Below are 16,068 nucleotides of genomic sequence, written 5' to 3'. Positions count from 1 at the left end.
AATCTTCTTAGGCTACCAAAGTTCCTAATTAGGTGGAATTGATCTATCAGAGAAAAGTCCTTTTCTTGGTACTCCTTATTTCTCTAAAAAAACAAAAACAAACACCCCCCTCCCCAAATTATGTTACATTTCCAAAATATTATTTTGTACCTGTAGGTTGTATTTTTCTTAGAAGACTTTGTCATGTAATTATAAAGTTTCCATGATCATAGTTGAACAGCAAAGTAACTTTTTCTATTTTAAAGCCGGGATTTCAAGGAAGTGAAGGTGGTCTTTTCTTATATATATTCTAATCAAATTCGTGTATACCTTAATATTTTCAAATACAATCTACATTCTCAGAAACAGATGGAAAATGTCTTGTTTAGTATTTTTAGAGTGCCATCATTGTAAATATTTTAATATTTTATTTTAGCCAGAAAGTGAAATTGCCACCACAGTAGAAGATTACAGTTCTGAGGTAAGACTTAAGTAAAGCTTTTCCTAACTTTTCTTTTTCAACTTTTTCTTTCCCATGTTTACTGCCTTGCTGTGCATTGTTTTTCAAAAAGAGAAGGAAAGAAAGAGCAGATGTGATATTATAGCCAAAGCTGTTTCATGCCATTACTGGCATGATTAATGTACCATTAAAGCAATCATTATGTCAACTACATAATGGGATGGCTACTGTAATCAATAATGCAGTAAACGTATGAACTGTTGTAACAACGTCATCATTACAGTTGTGTTAATGCTTTGTGAGCCCGTTGGAGTTGTGGCTGTGCATAATTTCTACTAATTCTGTGTGAAACTGTTTAACAAGTTGATTGTGTTTTAATGAGTTCCACAGCAGTCGTTGCTCAGCAACTGGCTGGGCGTCAGTCTGCTGGTGGGAGGTGGTGAGTGATTGCCTTTGCCTTGCGTGTAGTTTGGAGGTTTTGTTTTGTTTTCTTTCACTTATTAAGCTGTCTTTATCTCAGCCCGTGGGTTTTTCTTGGTTTTGCCCTTCCGATTCTCTCCTCCGTCCCACTGGTTGGGGGAGTGAGTGACTGGGCGGGGGGCGGGGGTGCTTAGCTGCTGGCTGGGGTCAACCCACTGCACACTGGCTTCTACTATTCATCTCTCTCACGTCGAAGGGTAGTAGCATATCTAGAACTTTGGTCTTGCCAGATAAAAGAGCTTGTAATGTTTGTAAGGAGTAAATTACCTCATGCATAAATGTGGGTCCAGAACATGCTTGCAAGAAATAGCCGGGGAATATCCAAGTACAGTAAATATTATTTCTAGTTTAAAAAATTAATTTTTCATATCTCAGTCACTTTCTGTAGTGACAATCTTGCCATTCTCTGTGCTAAATGCTTTTGCAAAACACACCCCAGAAACTTTAGCTTGGCAACAAGAGGGGATGAAGTAATCAAATGAGTCTCCGTTGCTAAAGTAAATTTGTTGTAGAATATTTTGTTTATCTCTTTACTTAGCCTTTTGTAAGAGAAGGTGACTACACCTTGGAGTAACTATTTGTTTCGAACTAGCATTATAGCTGTTTATTCTGAAGCCTAAGGGAATATACACACCAGACAATGTGTCCCTGACCTGTCGCACTGCATGGTGCAGAAGTAAAATCATTAACCACAGTGGGCAGTCTAGACATGCCCTGAAAACTGGAAGGATGTTTTTTTCTCAGGTTAAATGTTCTGTCTTCACTTGCTCCTTCTCCCAGCTTATTCTCTTGACCAACTCTGTGTCTGTTTTCTATCCCCTAGGTGTTTGTAAATTTTCCCTTATTTGTAATAGCTCTTGTCAATCTTTTCACCTTCCCTTGCCCGTCCCTTTTTTCCCCTTGCTTGGTTTCTTAGCTCAGTTTTATAGGCTTTTCAGCCTGTTTCAATTCTTCCTTTTCCTTCCTTAGTCATTGCAAAGTCCAGTTTCTTTCCCAGACTTTTCAACTTCATCCAAACATTGTTTTTCCTTCTTTTAGTATTTTTCTCCCTCACCCTTGAAAACCTCTTCTCCTTTATTCCCTCTTTCTTATGTTGCAGTCCTCCTAATGTTCAGCTCAACTTGTCCTAGGTGAAAGCACTAGTTTTATTTTCCAACCCCCCTCATCAAATCCCAGTTACAGTTTCCCCCATAGATTTGGTCTCAGCCTTTTTAGTTGAAATCTTTTCCTGTCCCTCTCTTCCTCAGTTTGACTCTTTCTCTCCTACTTCTTCTTCCTGTCCTTGTTCATAAGCACCCTCACTTTCTTCAGGTGTGTTGGGAGAAGGCACTTAGGAGTACAGGAAAACATTCCCTCACATTCATTATTGGCTACTTTCAAACACAGAGTACTGAACCATATGGACCCTTGCTCTGGTCAGTTGTGATCGTTCTTATGGCATGTTTTTTGTGATGCAAATTTAAAAAAAAAAAGTCTGAGACTGGCACTTTTGGAATCAAAGATTCCAGTCCAGCTGCTGGAGAGTGCTGTAAATGAAGGAAAGAAAAAAGATTTTTATGGAGGGATAGGTGCAAGGCGTTGAAGCAAACTCTACCTGGGGGGAAAAAAGGCGGTTTAAACATGTAGTATTTTTCATAGATAAAATGTTACTTATTTTGTCCAAGGAGTTAAAGTATCGAAGAACAAAAAGAATCCGAGTTTGCTTTATGTATGGTAACATGATAGGGCAGTATGTACACACAGTTTGCCATTGAGAGTATAGCAAATACACTTTTGAACAACTGCTATGACCTTACTGTACCTTTTTAGAATATGCATCACCATGGTATGTAATTACTATTAAATGGAATATGCAGTATGTGAAGAATGAACCCTTGAACACAGTTGACAATGGTATTGATGTTCGTGTATTTTTACAAGTGAGGGGTATTACATATATAATGAAATAAGACTAAGAAATTTTGATCGCTTCTGAGGTTGTAGGAGGCAGTGTTGCAGACCGATTGCAAAAGCTCAAGAAAACACATCTTTGCACAAGGAGACAGAATACAGAAAAGATCTGGCGTAAAGCCTCATGATAATTGTGGATATGTTCTGATTTTTAGTGTTTTGTTGTTAGTATCAGTTGAATTGGAAGCTCTCATTTTAAAATTAATTTTCACATCTAAACACTTAACTTTACCCTGCTTCATTCTTCAAAGGTTTCTGTAGGTGCCTGCAGAATTATATTAGGGAGCAATTTTTTTGAGATACTAAAGACAATAGAATTACAGCCAGAGAGCCTTCTGAATGTGCAGATTTCATCAGAATTGCAGATTTCCTCAAAAATGCAATGACAGATGCATTTCTAGCCACTTCTTATTCTCATTTCTCCAAAAAGACTTTTTAGCTCCCCAAGAGTTATTTTCTAAGATTTAAGTAGGCAATACAAAACTTGTGAATGTTAACATGATACTGGGTCTGGTGAAGACCAAATTCAAGTGATGAGAGTTGCTGTCTTCATAAGCTCTTTTTAATTCCAGTTCATTATAATTGGTTGGTATCTGCAGTGAGGAGACAACATGTTTAGGAATGCACATATTTTAGGAACTGAATTTTCAATATGTTTCATGTCAGCTATAATGTTACTTTTGTTATTAAAAGCTCTACTTATATTCATGGCCACCATGTAAATAAAGCGACCTGAAGCCTTTTCAGTTGAAGGTGATGAGAATAAGTTATATTTTGTCTGTAACAACATAATTATGAAGTTGTATGAAATCTTGCGCTTACCATTTTTTCAGATACATGACCTCATCTTCAGAATGATAAGAAACCACACATTTGTAGAAACATAGGTTGATCCATCTTTTCCCTCATTGTTTAGAACATCTGTATTCTTTTTAGTGATTCTTTGCCAGAAATTATATTGAAATCAAGACTGTCATGCTTCAAAGTGAAATAGTTCATAAATAATTTGTTTCCCTGTAGTTGGTAAAATACGTGAGATGCTTTTAATTCTTCACCCCTTTCTCTTGAGGAATTCAGTGATAAGTATTTCCCTCTTTAGGACACTTACCAAACACACAATTATAAGCCAGTAGAGTTGTCTAAGCAAAGTTGAAGGAACCAGTGAATGTTTATATAAGAATTTTATTGTAAATACAGACTCTTATTCAGTTTGTTCTGCCACCTCTCTCAATACCTACACAATCAAAGGTAGTAGCTAAACTGAAGACTGATAAATCCTTCATATGACCATCTTGCCTTTTGTAACAAATCACTCACTTTGGGCAAGAATGAGACCTACCTGCATAGTCTTAAATTAAATTATAATGGTGATCAGCTATTTAAGGATATGGTCTAAACTCAGAACTAAGGGAAGTTAAGCTTTTTCCAACAGTTGGATTTTTTTTTTGGTTTTTTAACTGTGTAAGGTAAAGTTGCCCCCATATATTTTTCCATATGCCTCAGTTTTATGATACAACTGAAAGACTGTTCCACCTGATTTTTTTTTTTTCTCTTACTGACTCTCTTCCCAATTTGCACAGTATACCTCTGAAAAGATGGTTAATGTGAAGTCTACAAAGTTGGGGGGTTTTTTTGGAAATGTTAATGAAATTCTATACCTCAACCTTAACCATTACATAAAGAAATCTTCTGTTGCATGTTATTAATACATATAAATGCACTAAGCCATGATATTATAAAAAAAATCAATTGTTATTCTTTAGAAGTTATTAACCATAGTTATATTAAATTATTGTAATTATTTTCATTACAAACTGAAAATGGTTTTCTTTTATGGAGTATAAAAAACCCCAAACAACTGAAATTAATTTTCCCAAGTTGTCTTAATTGCTAATTTTAGCTACGTTTCATATAGTCAGTTGTGACATACCTAGAAAATTGAGGAGAGATTAAGAACATTGACAAGCACTGTTGGAGGTCTAAGTATTATTTTTTGTGAAGGACTCAGATGTCAAAAATATAAAAGAAAGGGGGGAAAAATGAAAACATAAAGTAAAATTGTTAATCCATTCCAGATACTTCTGTGTATTTCTACTACCAAAACAAAGCACTTTTTTAATCAGAAGTCTGCTTGCCAGTCTGTAATAGGTTATATTATTTTCATGCATTAAGGTATTTTCTACATTTTTCAGTGATTGGGCAGTATGTATTGATTTATGTTGAGCATGAGTTTGCTATTTATGAAGGGAAGTCTCTGTAGTAATGGCATTAATGTTCTAAGTAGTTACACATTACATATTATTACTGCTATTTCTGAGGTACAGCTTCAGGTCTTCGAAGGTCTAAGGAACACTGAAAGGGTACAGTGACTTCATGAATTTAATCCTGACCTCTGGTGGCAACTGTCATTAATCGCTGCCTTAATTCAGTGGTGGAAGTTGGTTTTCCTTCTGTTTCTCTGGAAGAAGATTCCTTCCATTTGTCTTAAGCATATGTATTTACTGATGCAATATAAATTATACCTTTACTTCTAGCCAATAAACTACAAATTACATTTTATTTTATATTAGTAAATACTATTTCTGGGAATTATTTTGAAAATGCAAGCAAGGAAGAAAAAGCAGACAGAACATCCTTTGAGGGACTTCCATAACCTTCCCTTTCTTCATGTCTTTTGTTCATCCAAACAGTTACTCCTGGGTAGCTAATGTGTTGTAAAATTAATTTTTTTGTTACTTTGTGGTTATTTGTTTATGCAATTATATCCAGAGCTCCTTATTCCTTGCTTCCATTATCTTAAAATGCTATGCGGTTTGATTGCTTCTTTAAATGTTTAATGTAATTGTTGCTGGGGTATGTAACTAAGCACATCGTAAAGCATTAAGGCATAAGGACGTTTCAGCATTAAAGGTGAACTGCAAAGCTTTAAAAGAAGAAATTATAAGAGTCTACATCAATAGTATTTATGGGCTTGGAGAAGATCTCTATACAGGCAAACCTCTAGGGCCATGAGAGAAAACACAGAAGTCCAGCAGGCCTTGTATGGACATCTGTTAACACTGACTGGTATCTGGACTACAGTTTTCATAGATTGCAGATGAGTGAAAAATAAATTTTAAATTAAGATATTTTGAAGCTAATAACTCAGCCCCAACTGCCTGTCTGCTCTGACATACCAGAATTTGTGTCATGCCAGAAGTTGCCAGGCTGCTCACAAGGCTCCTGTCAGCACAGCACTGTGCTGCAGCAGTCTGGCTACTTTTTCCATAGATTACAGCGTGGTTTGTTGTCTTGTCTTTCAACCTGCACTTTACCAGAAAACGTAAGGCATTTGAAAGGAGAAGGTGCATGAGAAACAGCATGGACTACTGTGTTGTGGTTCACTTCTGTGATGCCTAAAAGCTAGGCTGCTGTAAATGAGGTGGGATTTCCCAAGTTCCAGACAGTCGTTTTGAATGTGTATAGCAAAATCCCTTTTATAAGTAAAAGGTCTTTTGTAGAAATTTCAGCTGCTAAGGAGTCTGGAACATCTAATGAGATAAGTCTTTTATGTCTTTCCTAGTAGCTCTTGTTATAAAGCGTGTAAGAGTCTTTGATTGTTGCACACAGAAATGATTCACAGGAAGAGAAGCGTGTCCACTGTGGTAGATCACAAGAATCACACAGTACATCTTTATCAATTAGTCCTAAATAAAATGGGAGTTAAAAAAAGGAAAAGAAGTATTTCATAATAGAGTTTCTATTAAACTACTAGTGTTACTAATCTGGGACATGCACCAAAATCTGAATAAAGACATTGGTGCCAGGCGCTGTGTAGACGCTTGTATGTCTGAATGTAGAGTGAGCATCTGGCAATAGACAAACGATGTGCAGTGCCTCTGTGAGTTGCCTGGACTGCTGTTTGCTGCAGTTTTCTTTATTCTTTCTAAAATAAGGTAGTGATGTCTCTGTGATGTCTTCCTTTTTACTGAGGAAGTCAGGAATTGAAAGGGCACTGTGTCAGCTCTGCAAATTCTTGTCCAATGCAGGTATATTCATTCTCTTAATACAAACTCGATGACTATATTGATCCTATTTATAACAGTGTATTTCCATGTCGAGTAACTTATTCATTTCCTCATGCATGATAGTCCTTTGTAAATAAGCGCTGGTCTAGACTAGGGCAGATGTCTGAGCAGTATAGCTTCTTTTTTTGATGTAAGCATAGTATTTGAGTCTGAAATACTATGATGCCTTTCCATCTCTAGTACCATTATTTTTGCTTCAGGCTCTGATGCAATAAACAGTTCTGAGGGGAAATACAGCTATTCTTGCTTTCTCATTTTAAAACATTGGTCTGCTGTTTTAAAAGCCTGCCCATCTGTTATGGCTACTCACAAGTACACAGCATACTCTTTTCATCTGGATTTTTTTTTTTTAACCTATAACTGCTACTTGGGCTTCTGCTTCCCTTTTGGAGATTCATCATTATTGGTTTGCACAGTCTGTAGAACCAAAATTGTCATAGAAGCTGAAAGGGGTTGCAGTGTTAGGTGAGTGAAAGAGTTTTTTTCCCAAATGTCTTATGTTAAATGTGTAATTTCTGCTCTCTTTCAATCTTAAGAAATTCCTTCAAATTGAGGATGAGAATCCATGATACTGCCTTTCATCCACAATCGAGAGATTGGTGACTTTCAGAAACAGTAAATCTTGGGGTGTAGAAATATCTTTCAGAGAGCATAACTTTGTTTGGTAATAGTTAGAAATATTAAACATATAATTTAAAATGCAATAGTACTGCATTTTAATAATTTCAATTATAAAGCTTTGCATTGATCTTTAAATCTGAATTCCTTTGTTTTCTCTAGATGTTTAAATTTGCAATATGTGTTTTGTTTTTAGAGAGTAGTATATATTTTTGCAGTTTTGGGGTTTTATCTGCTACCTGTGCTTACTTTGATGCAATTTACTGTATATAAAGCTATTTTGTATTTCAAATGAAATAAATTTTTGTAGCATAAAAATTCCATGGGTCTGCAGGAATCATCACATAAGATTCAAATGAATGGAAAATAGAAATCCAGCTTTATTTCAGATAATAATGTATTTAGAAATTGTCTTTATACAGGTAAATGGTTGCAGTTTTGTGACAAGAACAGCTATACCTGCAGACTTAATCAGGGTACAGTATTGCAAATTGAATTATAATACTAATGGTGAATACTAAAAACCTCAGACAATTTGTCTTGAACAAAAATTATGTTGCTGCCTAATACTTTATTTTGCATGCTGTGCTCTGCATCTGCATTGCTTGTTATATATTAATATAGTGTATCGTTAAACTTGAAATTAAAACCAATTTACTACTTGAATTAAGACTAAGATTATAAAGCAGAACTTGCAGAAACGCTTTATGTCAGTGCTTTTGAGGTGTGAATTATACTAACAAAGGAGGTTACCATGGCAATAAGATCATTGATGCTGTATTGTATGTTAATGTACTAAGGTGGCGTTTGATACAGAATTTGATGTTTGAGTTTACTTACTGTGATAAAGCATAAAAAAATGGCATGTTAAGGAACTTGGATTGATTTAGGAAGAAGAATTTGGAGTTGGAGAGATTTGTTCTGAGCGTGGAATGCAGCACTCTCACACGCAGCTAGAGGTGATGGAGAATGAATTGGCTGGGAAACAACAGGAGATTGAAGAGCTAAACAGAGAGCTAGAAGAAATGAGGGCAGCCTATGGTACAGAAGGATTGCAACAGGTATAATTACCTTATGTTGCTTTCTACTCGCTACTCGGTTACATGCAAAAACGCAGAGCATCACCTGAAAGAGTTCACACTTAACGGCAGCTGTTCAGAATGCAGTCAGTATGTAATATAGAATTACACACAATTTCTTTTGATCACATACCATGTGCTTTGTTTCTTTGAATGGCATTTCCATCGTGTGTCCTTTTTCTCTGTATTTTGTGACTAAAATTCCAGTCGTCTTCGCAGTGACTTTCTTCAAATCGGGAATGGAAAGACGATTTCCTTCACAAAGAGTCCTAATTCTTCTCTATTAGTGCAAAGACTGCATTTCTTTAATAGCTTCCTGATCCTCCAAGATCAAAAAACCTCAGGTTTTACTTCCTAAGGAATGATATAACTGAGTTGATCCTTGAGCCAAAAAGGTATTTGTATGTCAGACTTCACAGTCTGAAATACAAGGCAACTGTGTCAGAATGTTTTAAAAAGTATCTAATAGCTTGGGATTTCAGGGAAGTATTTCTTAGTTCAGAAATACCACTGGAATGTAAAGTTAGGTTTTAAAGTAAATAATATTAAATACTTCTTCCAGTTTAACGACATGCTGCAATGCACTGAAGTCAGTGCTGTGTCACTCTTCATGCCTTACTTATCTCTCTCTTTAAATTTGGATTCAGGTCACATCATCGTGTTTTTCTATTTTTTGCAAAGTGCTATAGAATACCAAAACTGTTCTAATATTCAGTCATTTTCACCTTCATTATTATTGCATAATTATAATATTTTTCTGCTTTCGATCATATTTTATCCATTAAAATGGATATCATGTTTTCCACCATGCTAGAGTGATCTTTAAGTGGTTGCCCTGGAGGAGATGGTATATCATTCCTTTGTCTGTTAGTGAATCTCTGGTGTTGCATTTTAAGTCAAACTTAGCTTCTAATTACTGTGTCTTGTATCTGTTGTGCTAAATATAATAGTCATAATTATAGCATAATAAAGAACATAAGCATAATTTTAGTTTCTCACAATTGTGACTACTGAAAGTGTTTGCATTTTTTAAATGGCTATGATTACTATTTAAAATAAATTACAAATATATTAAAATTAAACAGGCTGTGGTACAATAAATTTTAATAGTTGCAGTACATTTTTGTATGATAGTGGTACAGTGCATAATATCTCAGTTGGGAAGTGCATATGGTTTATTTTTCAGACGAAACAAAAGAATTGTAAAAGGGGAGTTCAGCAGATATATTGTGTGCTTTAGTTCTGCCTGTTTGTTAAAGGAAAAGATTGAATAAAAGAAGTTGAAAATCATCATATAACAATGTGTGGACCGGAACAGATAGATTTAGTTATTCGATTTCACTGAATAGGTGCAAACAGAAACATATGACACAAGTGTCTGATCTGTTCCTAATTTTCTCTATTATAACAAACATCTAGTATATCTACTAAATCCATGCTTTTAAAATAGTTCACTGCAGTGTTCTGAAAAGCACTTTGAAAGAACTTCCTCAAATTCTTTGCATAGTTTGGCTTAAGGGACTTCTGGTTTTTTATGTCCTACTGAATAATGCTCCTATTCTCTAAATCAGTAAGCTTCGTCTGGAAGCATAATTTTACTTCAAGACAGAATATAAACTGGAGAAGCTTCTTTTTGGGAGTATTGTAAACAAAACAGTTACAGAAGATGCCTGATGGTTTATGAAGTCTGCAGTACATAGAGATGAAGCATCCACTAACCTTGAATAAGTTCAAATTGACAAGTGACATTAAACTGAGTAACATTACATAATTGCACATGAAAATAGTCCCAATAAATATTGTAGCATTTCTGGCTGCCTGAGTGTAATTGTACAGAAAATAAAACACTTGCAAAGGATTTTTTTAATATACTTTTATAATTTCTTCATCCTTACAAAAGATTCATCTGTTAAATACACTGCATCAGTTTTGCAGCTGATTTTCTCATGTAGTTATGAATAATTTCTCTGGGTTCACAAGGTAGGATACTGCATGGTATCTATTATATACTTTTAGTACCATGAATGTAACTTATTGCACTTCCAGTGAGAGATGATACAACTTGCATTTATTGTGGGAAAAGTGTGTGGACTTGAGTAGTTCTACAAAATTGCTGAAACACTATAAATAGGTACTCTGGTTTCCTTTATGATGGTTTGTTTATGTGGCCACGCTTTTTAGTTTAAAAGCGATTTATATATTTAACTAATTAACCTTCTTACACATTCAGATTTTGTTCTTTGATAAATGTATTTTATAGAGACGTCATATATTGTTAAATGAGGGGGAAAAATCTGTTTCTGAAGTATTTACAAATAGAGTTTGTGAAAACATAAATGATCCAGTAGGTCTGTGTGACGTCTTTTATGTGGAGAGATGAGGGTTGACATATTCCTACTTAACTAGAATAAGCTAGTATTTCTTTTGTCTGTGTCTCTGATGTGCACTAATAGTTTAAATTTTATCTTTCATAGCTGCAAGAATTTGAAGCTGCTATCAAAAAAAGAGATGACATTATCACTCAGCTCACTACTAACCTACAGCAGGCACGGAAAGAGAAGGATGAAACTATGAGGGAGTTCTTAGAGCTTACTGAACAAAGTCAAAAACTGCAAATTCAATTTCAGCATGTAAGTTACAGTGCTACCAATACTTATTTGGGTTTGAAAATTGGCGTTGCTTTGGAGGGTCCGTAAATGGCTACTTCCTGCAAAACCAGAATTTTTAGTGCATTTTTGAAGAATTGGTTTTTTAGTATAGATCAGCGGTCACTTTACTGTGCCTAGAGTTATCATTATGGTACCTGGTTTATTGTACTAATTCACTATAAAATAATAAAGATTAGTCTGTGTTCTTCCGTAGTATGTGGTGATAGCTTCTGATAAATACTGGGTGATGGCAGCTCTTAGGGAAAAACTCTTGTGTAATTAGTTCTCAGAGCTTTGAGCTGAAATACAACCTGAAAAAGGTGAAAGTGAAAATGTTTGCATTTTTTAAATGGCTATGATTACTATTTTTAAAATACATCAAAAATATATTAAAACAAAACAGGTTGTGGTACAATAAATTTTAATAGTTGCAGTACATTTTTGTATGATAAAACATACAAAAAACCCCTTTGAAATCAAAACAGCCAGACATCAACTTTAGCGGGTCACCATTTCATGCTCCACTCCTTCCTAATTTTTTCGGTAAAACCTGCCTCTTTGGTGTTATTAGAAGGTAAGTTAAATAACAAGATTCAGAGGAGGATTTGTTCTAAAAAGCACTCGTGACTTGAGGTGCCATGGATGCTGTTAATCTGCATGACTACAGTTTACAGTGTTGCAGTTGAATCTTGCAGTATTTTGTGCTGTTTAAGTACTTTATATAGCCTTTTGAGCTTCAGGTGGATTATATTTGGAATACTGAGTTTTTGCTAGTAAAAATACGATTTTGGGGATGGTAATTAGAAGTAGTTCATTTTACTACTTAGAAATGTTTCTGAGACTGCAGTCCTGTGCTAGCTCACCATACAATGATTTAATACTAAATATTTTTTATTGGTTGGCCATCCCAAAAGAATAAGGAAATTTCAGTTCCTCCTAAAAGAAAGTATAAAATTTTGCAAAAGTCTTTGAGCTTGTGGTGTGGAAGATGACAGTAAAGATCACTCTTTTGGAGTGCAAGCTGTTTCTGAAAAACTTTATATATTTTAGGGTTGTGTGTTTTTTTTTTTTAACATTCAAGTTGCAGGCAAGTGAAGCCCTAAGGAACACCAGCCATAGTTGCACAGCTGCTGATTTATTGCAAGCCAAGCAACAGATACTTTCACATCAGCAACAGCTAGAAGAACAAGAACGTCTGCTGAAGAATTATCAAAAAAACAATGAAGAGTTTGAATTGCAGATAGCATGTCTTCAGGAAAAAATCACAACATATGAAATGGTACGTTCCGTACTAGAAAGATCTCTTTTCCTGATCTCTTTTTGCTTTTCAGGATTTTGTAGTTCCTTCAAAATTTGAGGGCCAAAACACAGATTATGAGTGTACTGTATGTAATGTATACAAAGATTTTAAGTTTGTAAGACTGCTTCTGTTAACTAACACATGATATGTGTATAATTTAAAACTGAAATTTTTATGTCAGTGTCATATATCATTTTTAAAAATTTGCAGGAGTATTTACAACAAATTATGAAACTGTACTATCTATTAGAATGCCTTCATTAAATGACATTTTGTTAGGAAAAAAAAATTAAAATTACCTGGTTGAACAATCTTTTCTGTTTTAAGGAAAAATGAATTATTTTCTTCATGTATATTTTTATTATTATCCTTCAGAGAAAACATCTTAGAAGCACCTAAAAAAATTAAATGTCATTAAAAGTGACAAGAGATAATGTTTTCAGTAAATTGCACCTTTTTTTTGTTTTGTTTTTTAAATATCGGCGCACAACTGGAAAAGATTGAAGTGATTGGGGGGGAAGGGGCGGGGCAGGGATTGTCACTTATTCCAAAGGTACAGAAAACCTCCAAATGAGGTCAACAATTAATTTATATTTAGTTCTTGTAAATGATCACTAGCCTTCTAAAGAAAGTCATTGTGTTTAAATAGCTAAGTCTATAAATATTCTTACATGTTCAGATAGTGAACTAAAAATAAGAACATGGTTTTGCTCATTTTTTAAAGGAAAAACACAAAAATGAGGGAGAAGATTTGAGTAAACTACAAGAAAAGGAAGCATTAGTTGAAGAGCTGGAAGCAAAACTTGGAGAAGAAGAAAGAAATTCATTTCAGCTTAAGGAAAAATTATCAGATGTCAGTAAACTACTTGAAGATTTGAAAGAACAGATTTCACTAAAGAACCAGGAGATAAGTAATATGAGAGTTGAACTTACCACCTACAAGCAGAAAGAAAGACAATGTTCTGATGAAATAAAACAATTAATGGGAACTGTGGAAGAATTGCAGAAACGGTGTTATAAAGACAGCCAGTCTGAAGCTGACATTGTGCAAAGAATGGAATTAGAAACACAAAGGAGACTGGCACAACTTCAGGCTGAATTAGATGAAATGCACGGCCAGCAGATTGTACAAATGAAGCAAGAATTAATTAAGCAACATGCAATGGAAATAGAACAGCGTCTTTTGCAACAAAAAGTAGAATTGGAGAAAAATTCAAGTCTGTGCTTGAATGAGAATGTTAATAATGATCAAATGCATTTAATAAATATTAAAATTAATGAATTGAATATGAAGTTGCAAGATGCTGATAATGAAAGGGAAAAAATAAAGCAAGAATTGTCAGAACAGATGGAAGTCATTTCAGCAGAGAAGTCTCTTCAGCAAACTAAAATGGAAGATCTTTTCCAAGAACTGAATTTTTCAAGAGAGCAGGTTCAAAGAGCCAAGCAAACTATAGTGGATATGGAATGTAGATTAAATGAAGCTGAAAAATACCAGTTTGTGATCGAAGATTTAAAAACTCAGCTGGCTTCTGCCTCTGAATTTAGGAAGGAATTGGAATTAAAACATGAGGCAGAAGTCACAAATTACAAAATAAAACTTGAAATGCTAGAAAGGGAGAAGGATGCAGTTTTGGACAGGATGGCAGAATCTCAAGAAGCAGAATTAGAGAGACTGAGAACAAAGCTTCTGTTTAGTCACGAAGAGGAACTTTCCAGGCTTAAAGAAGACTTACAAAAAGAGCACATGGTGAACATGGAAAGCCTTAAAGATAACTTGAATATGCATCATAAACAGCAGTTAGATGAGGTACAAAATGAAATGAGTCAAAAGATAGAAGCCATGCAGTATGAAAAGGACAACTTAATGACAACACAAAATCAGTTGAAATTAGAGATTTCAAACCTAAAAGTTTTACAGCAGTCTGTTGTAAATTCTAAATCTGAAGAAATGACACTTCAGATCCATGAGCTACAGAAGGAGATTGAAGTGCTTAGGCAAGAGGAAAAAGAAAAAGGTACCCTTGAACAAGAAATTCAAGAACTACAACTTAAAACTGAGTTGATGCAGGAACAAATGAGGGAGAGAGAAGATAGCCTTCAAAAAAAATGTTCAGAACTTGAAACACAAAATAACCTTCTTAAGGGGGAAAACAAAACTCTGGAAGAGAAATTAAAAAGTATGTTGGTAAGTTCTGAAGAAAATGTCATTTCTAACAACAGCGTTAATGCTAAGTCAGAAATTTTGGACTTGCAAAAAAGACTAGAAAAGCTTATTACTGAAAATGAGCAACTTAAAAACCGAAATGGTCAACTCCAAGAGGATACTGAAAGGCAGAAGAGTGCCTTTTCATTCACTGAGAAAAAACTTGAAGCTAATTATAAAGAGTTGCAGAAAGAATGTGCAAGTCTTCTGAAGGCAAAAACTGAGTTAGAAGAGAACAAGAATAAGCAGGAAGCTGAATATAAAAGCAAACTCAAAGCTTTGAATGAAAAACTTCAACACTTACAAAGCAATAGACCAGTTTTAAATAAAACTAAAATTTCTGGTTTTGAAGGGAGTAAAGAAATCAAGGTGTCCAGGGCAGACACATTTGAGGCTGGAGAAGTTGTTGAGAAAGATGCAACAGAACTTATGGAAAAGCTTGAGGTTACCCAGCGTGAGAAACTAGAATTATCCTTGAGACTTTCTGATCTCTCTGAACAGTTGAAGTTAAAGCATAGTGAAATTTGTCATTTAAATGAAAAAGTTAAATCCTTAAAAGATGAGAAAGAACAAGTTCTAGCAAAATGTAAAGAACTAGAAGTCATAATTAGCCATGCTCAGAGAGAAAACAGTAGTAGTAATGACCCTAAGACAAAATGCTGTAAAGGAAAAGCTCTCAAGACTGCTGCTCCAGTATCTGAAAGTAGAAATAAAACCCCTGGTCCAAGGAATAAAGTTGATGAAGGAATAAATGTAAGAGGAAATCTAGGTTCAGGTAAAGATATCAGTCATGAGGTAACAGAAAGAAAGGAAGTTCAGCAAATGTTGAAACCAGAACAGCAGCCTCTTGTAGAGCATTTGTATGGGATAACAGATGAAACATCGTTAATAGCCATTACAAAGAGTGAAAATAATAATCTTCAGCAGCAAGTGGATGCCTTAAAATCAGAACAGGTACGTTACATAAGGCAGTATAGAAAATAATTTAGTATGAAAATTTGTAGGATCTTGCACTTGGAAATTTGCATCTTATTTTTCCTATAAGCTGCTTTGAAATATGGGTATGTGGTCGTGTATGTGGCAGTGTGGCCAATGGTTGAAAGTGGTTACATGAATGACCAGAATGGTAGCCATAGTCAATGTGTATGAGGATGCTATTTTTCAGTGAAAGAAATGCTCTTCCCTTACACTTAAATAAATCAACAACAACAACAAAAGGTAAGGAGAAGATGCTTAGAGCACTTCACATTTTGATACACCATTTAACTTACTTTAGCGGAA

The 16,068-nt window shown here is 34.8% G+C and overlaps 1 protein-coding gene across 1 annotated transcript in view; it reads left to right on the top strand.

Annotated features, from left to right (window-relative positions):
* AKAP9 (A-kinase anchoring protein 9) overlaps window positions 1-16,068 on the top strand; it is a gene marked incomplete at both ends in the record, with an annotated part of 122,282 nt that overhangs the window by 34,833 nt on the left and 71,381 nt on the right. The window contains 6 exons of the mRNA XM_082014838.1: window positions 416-460; window positions 7,977-8,030; window positions 8,445-8,615; window positions 11,108-11,263; window positions 12,363-12,560; window positions 13,306-15,741. Of these exons, the coding sequence (XP_081870964.1) occupies window positions 416-460; window positions 7,977-8,030; window positions 8,445-8,615; window positions 11,108-11,263; window positions 12,363-12,560; window positions 13,306-15,741 (3,060 nt within the window). The remainder of the gene's footprint in view (window positions 1-415; window positions 461-7,976; window positions 8,031-8,444; window positions 8,616-11,107; window positions 11,264-12,362; window positions 12,561-13,305; window positions 15,742-16,068) is intronic.

The sequence above is a fragment of the Phaethon aethereus genome (assembly GCF_964289735.1).
Source record: "Phaethon aethereus genome assembly, chromosome: 2".
NCBI lineage: Eukaryota > Metazoa > Chordata > Aves > Phaethontiformes > Phaethontidae > Phaethon > Phaethon aethereus.
Note: the sequence above shows the minus strand (reverse complement) of the source record. Positions and strands in the feature narration are given on the sequence as shown.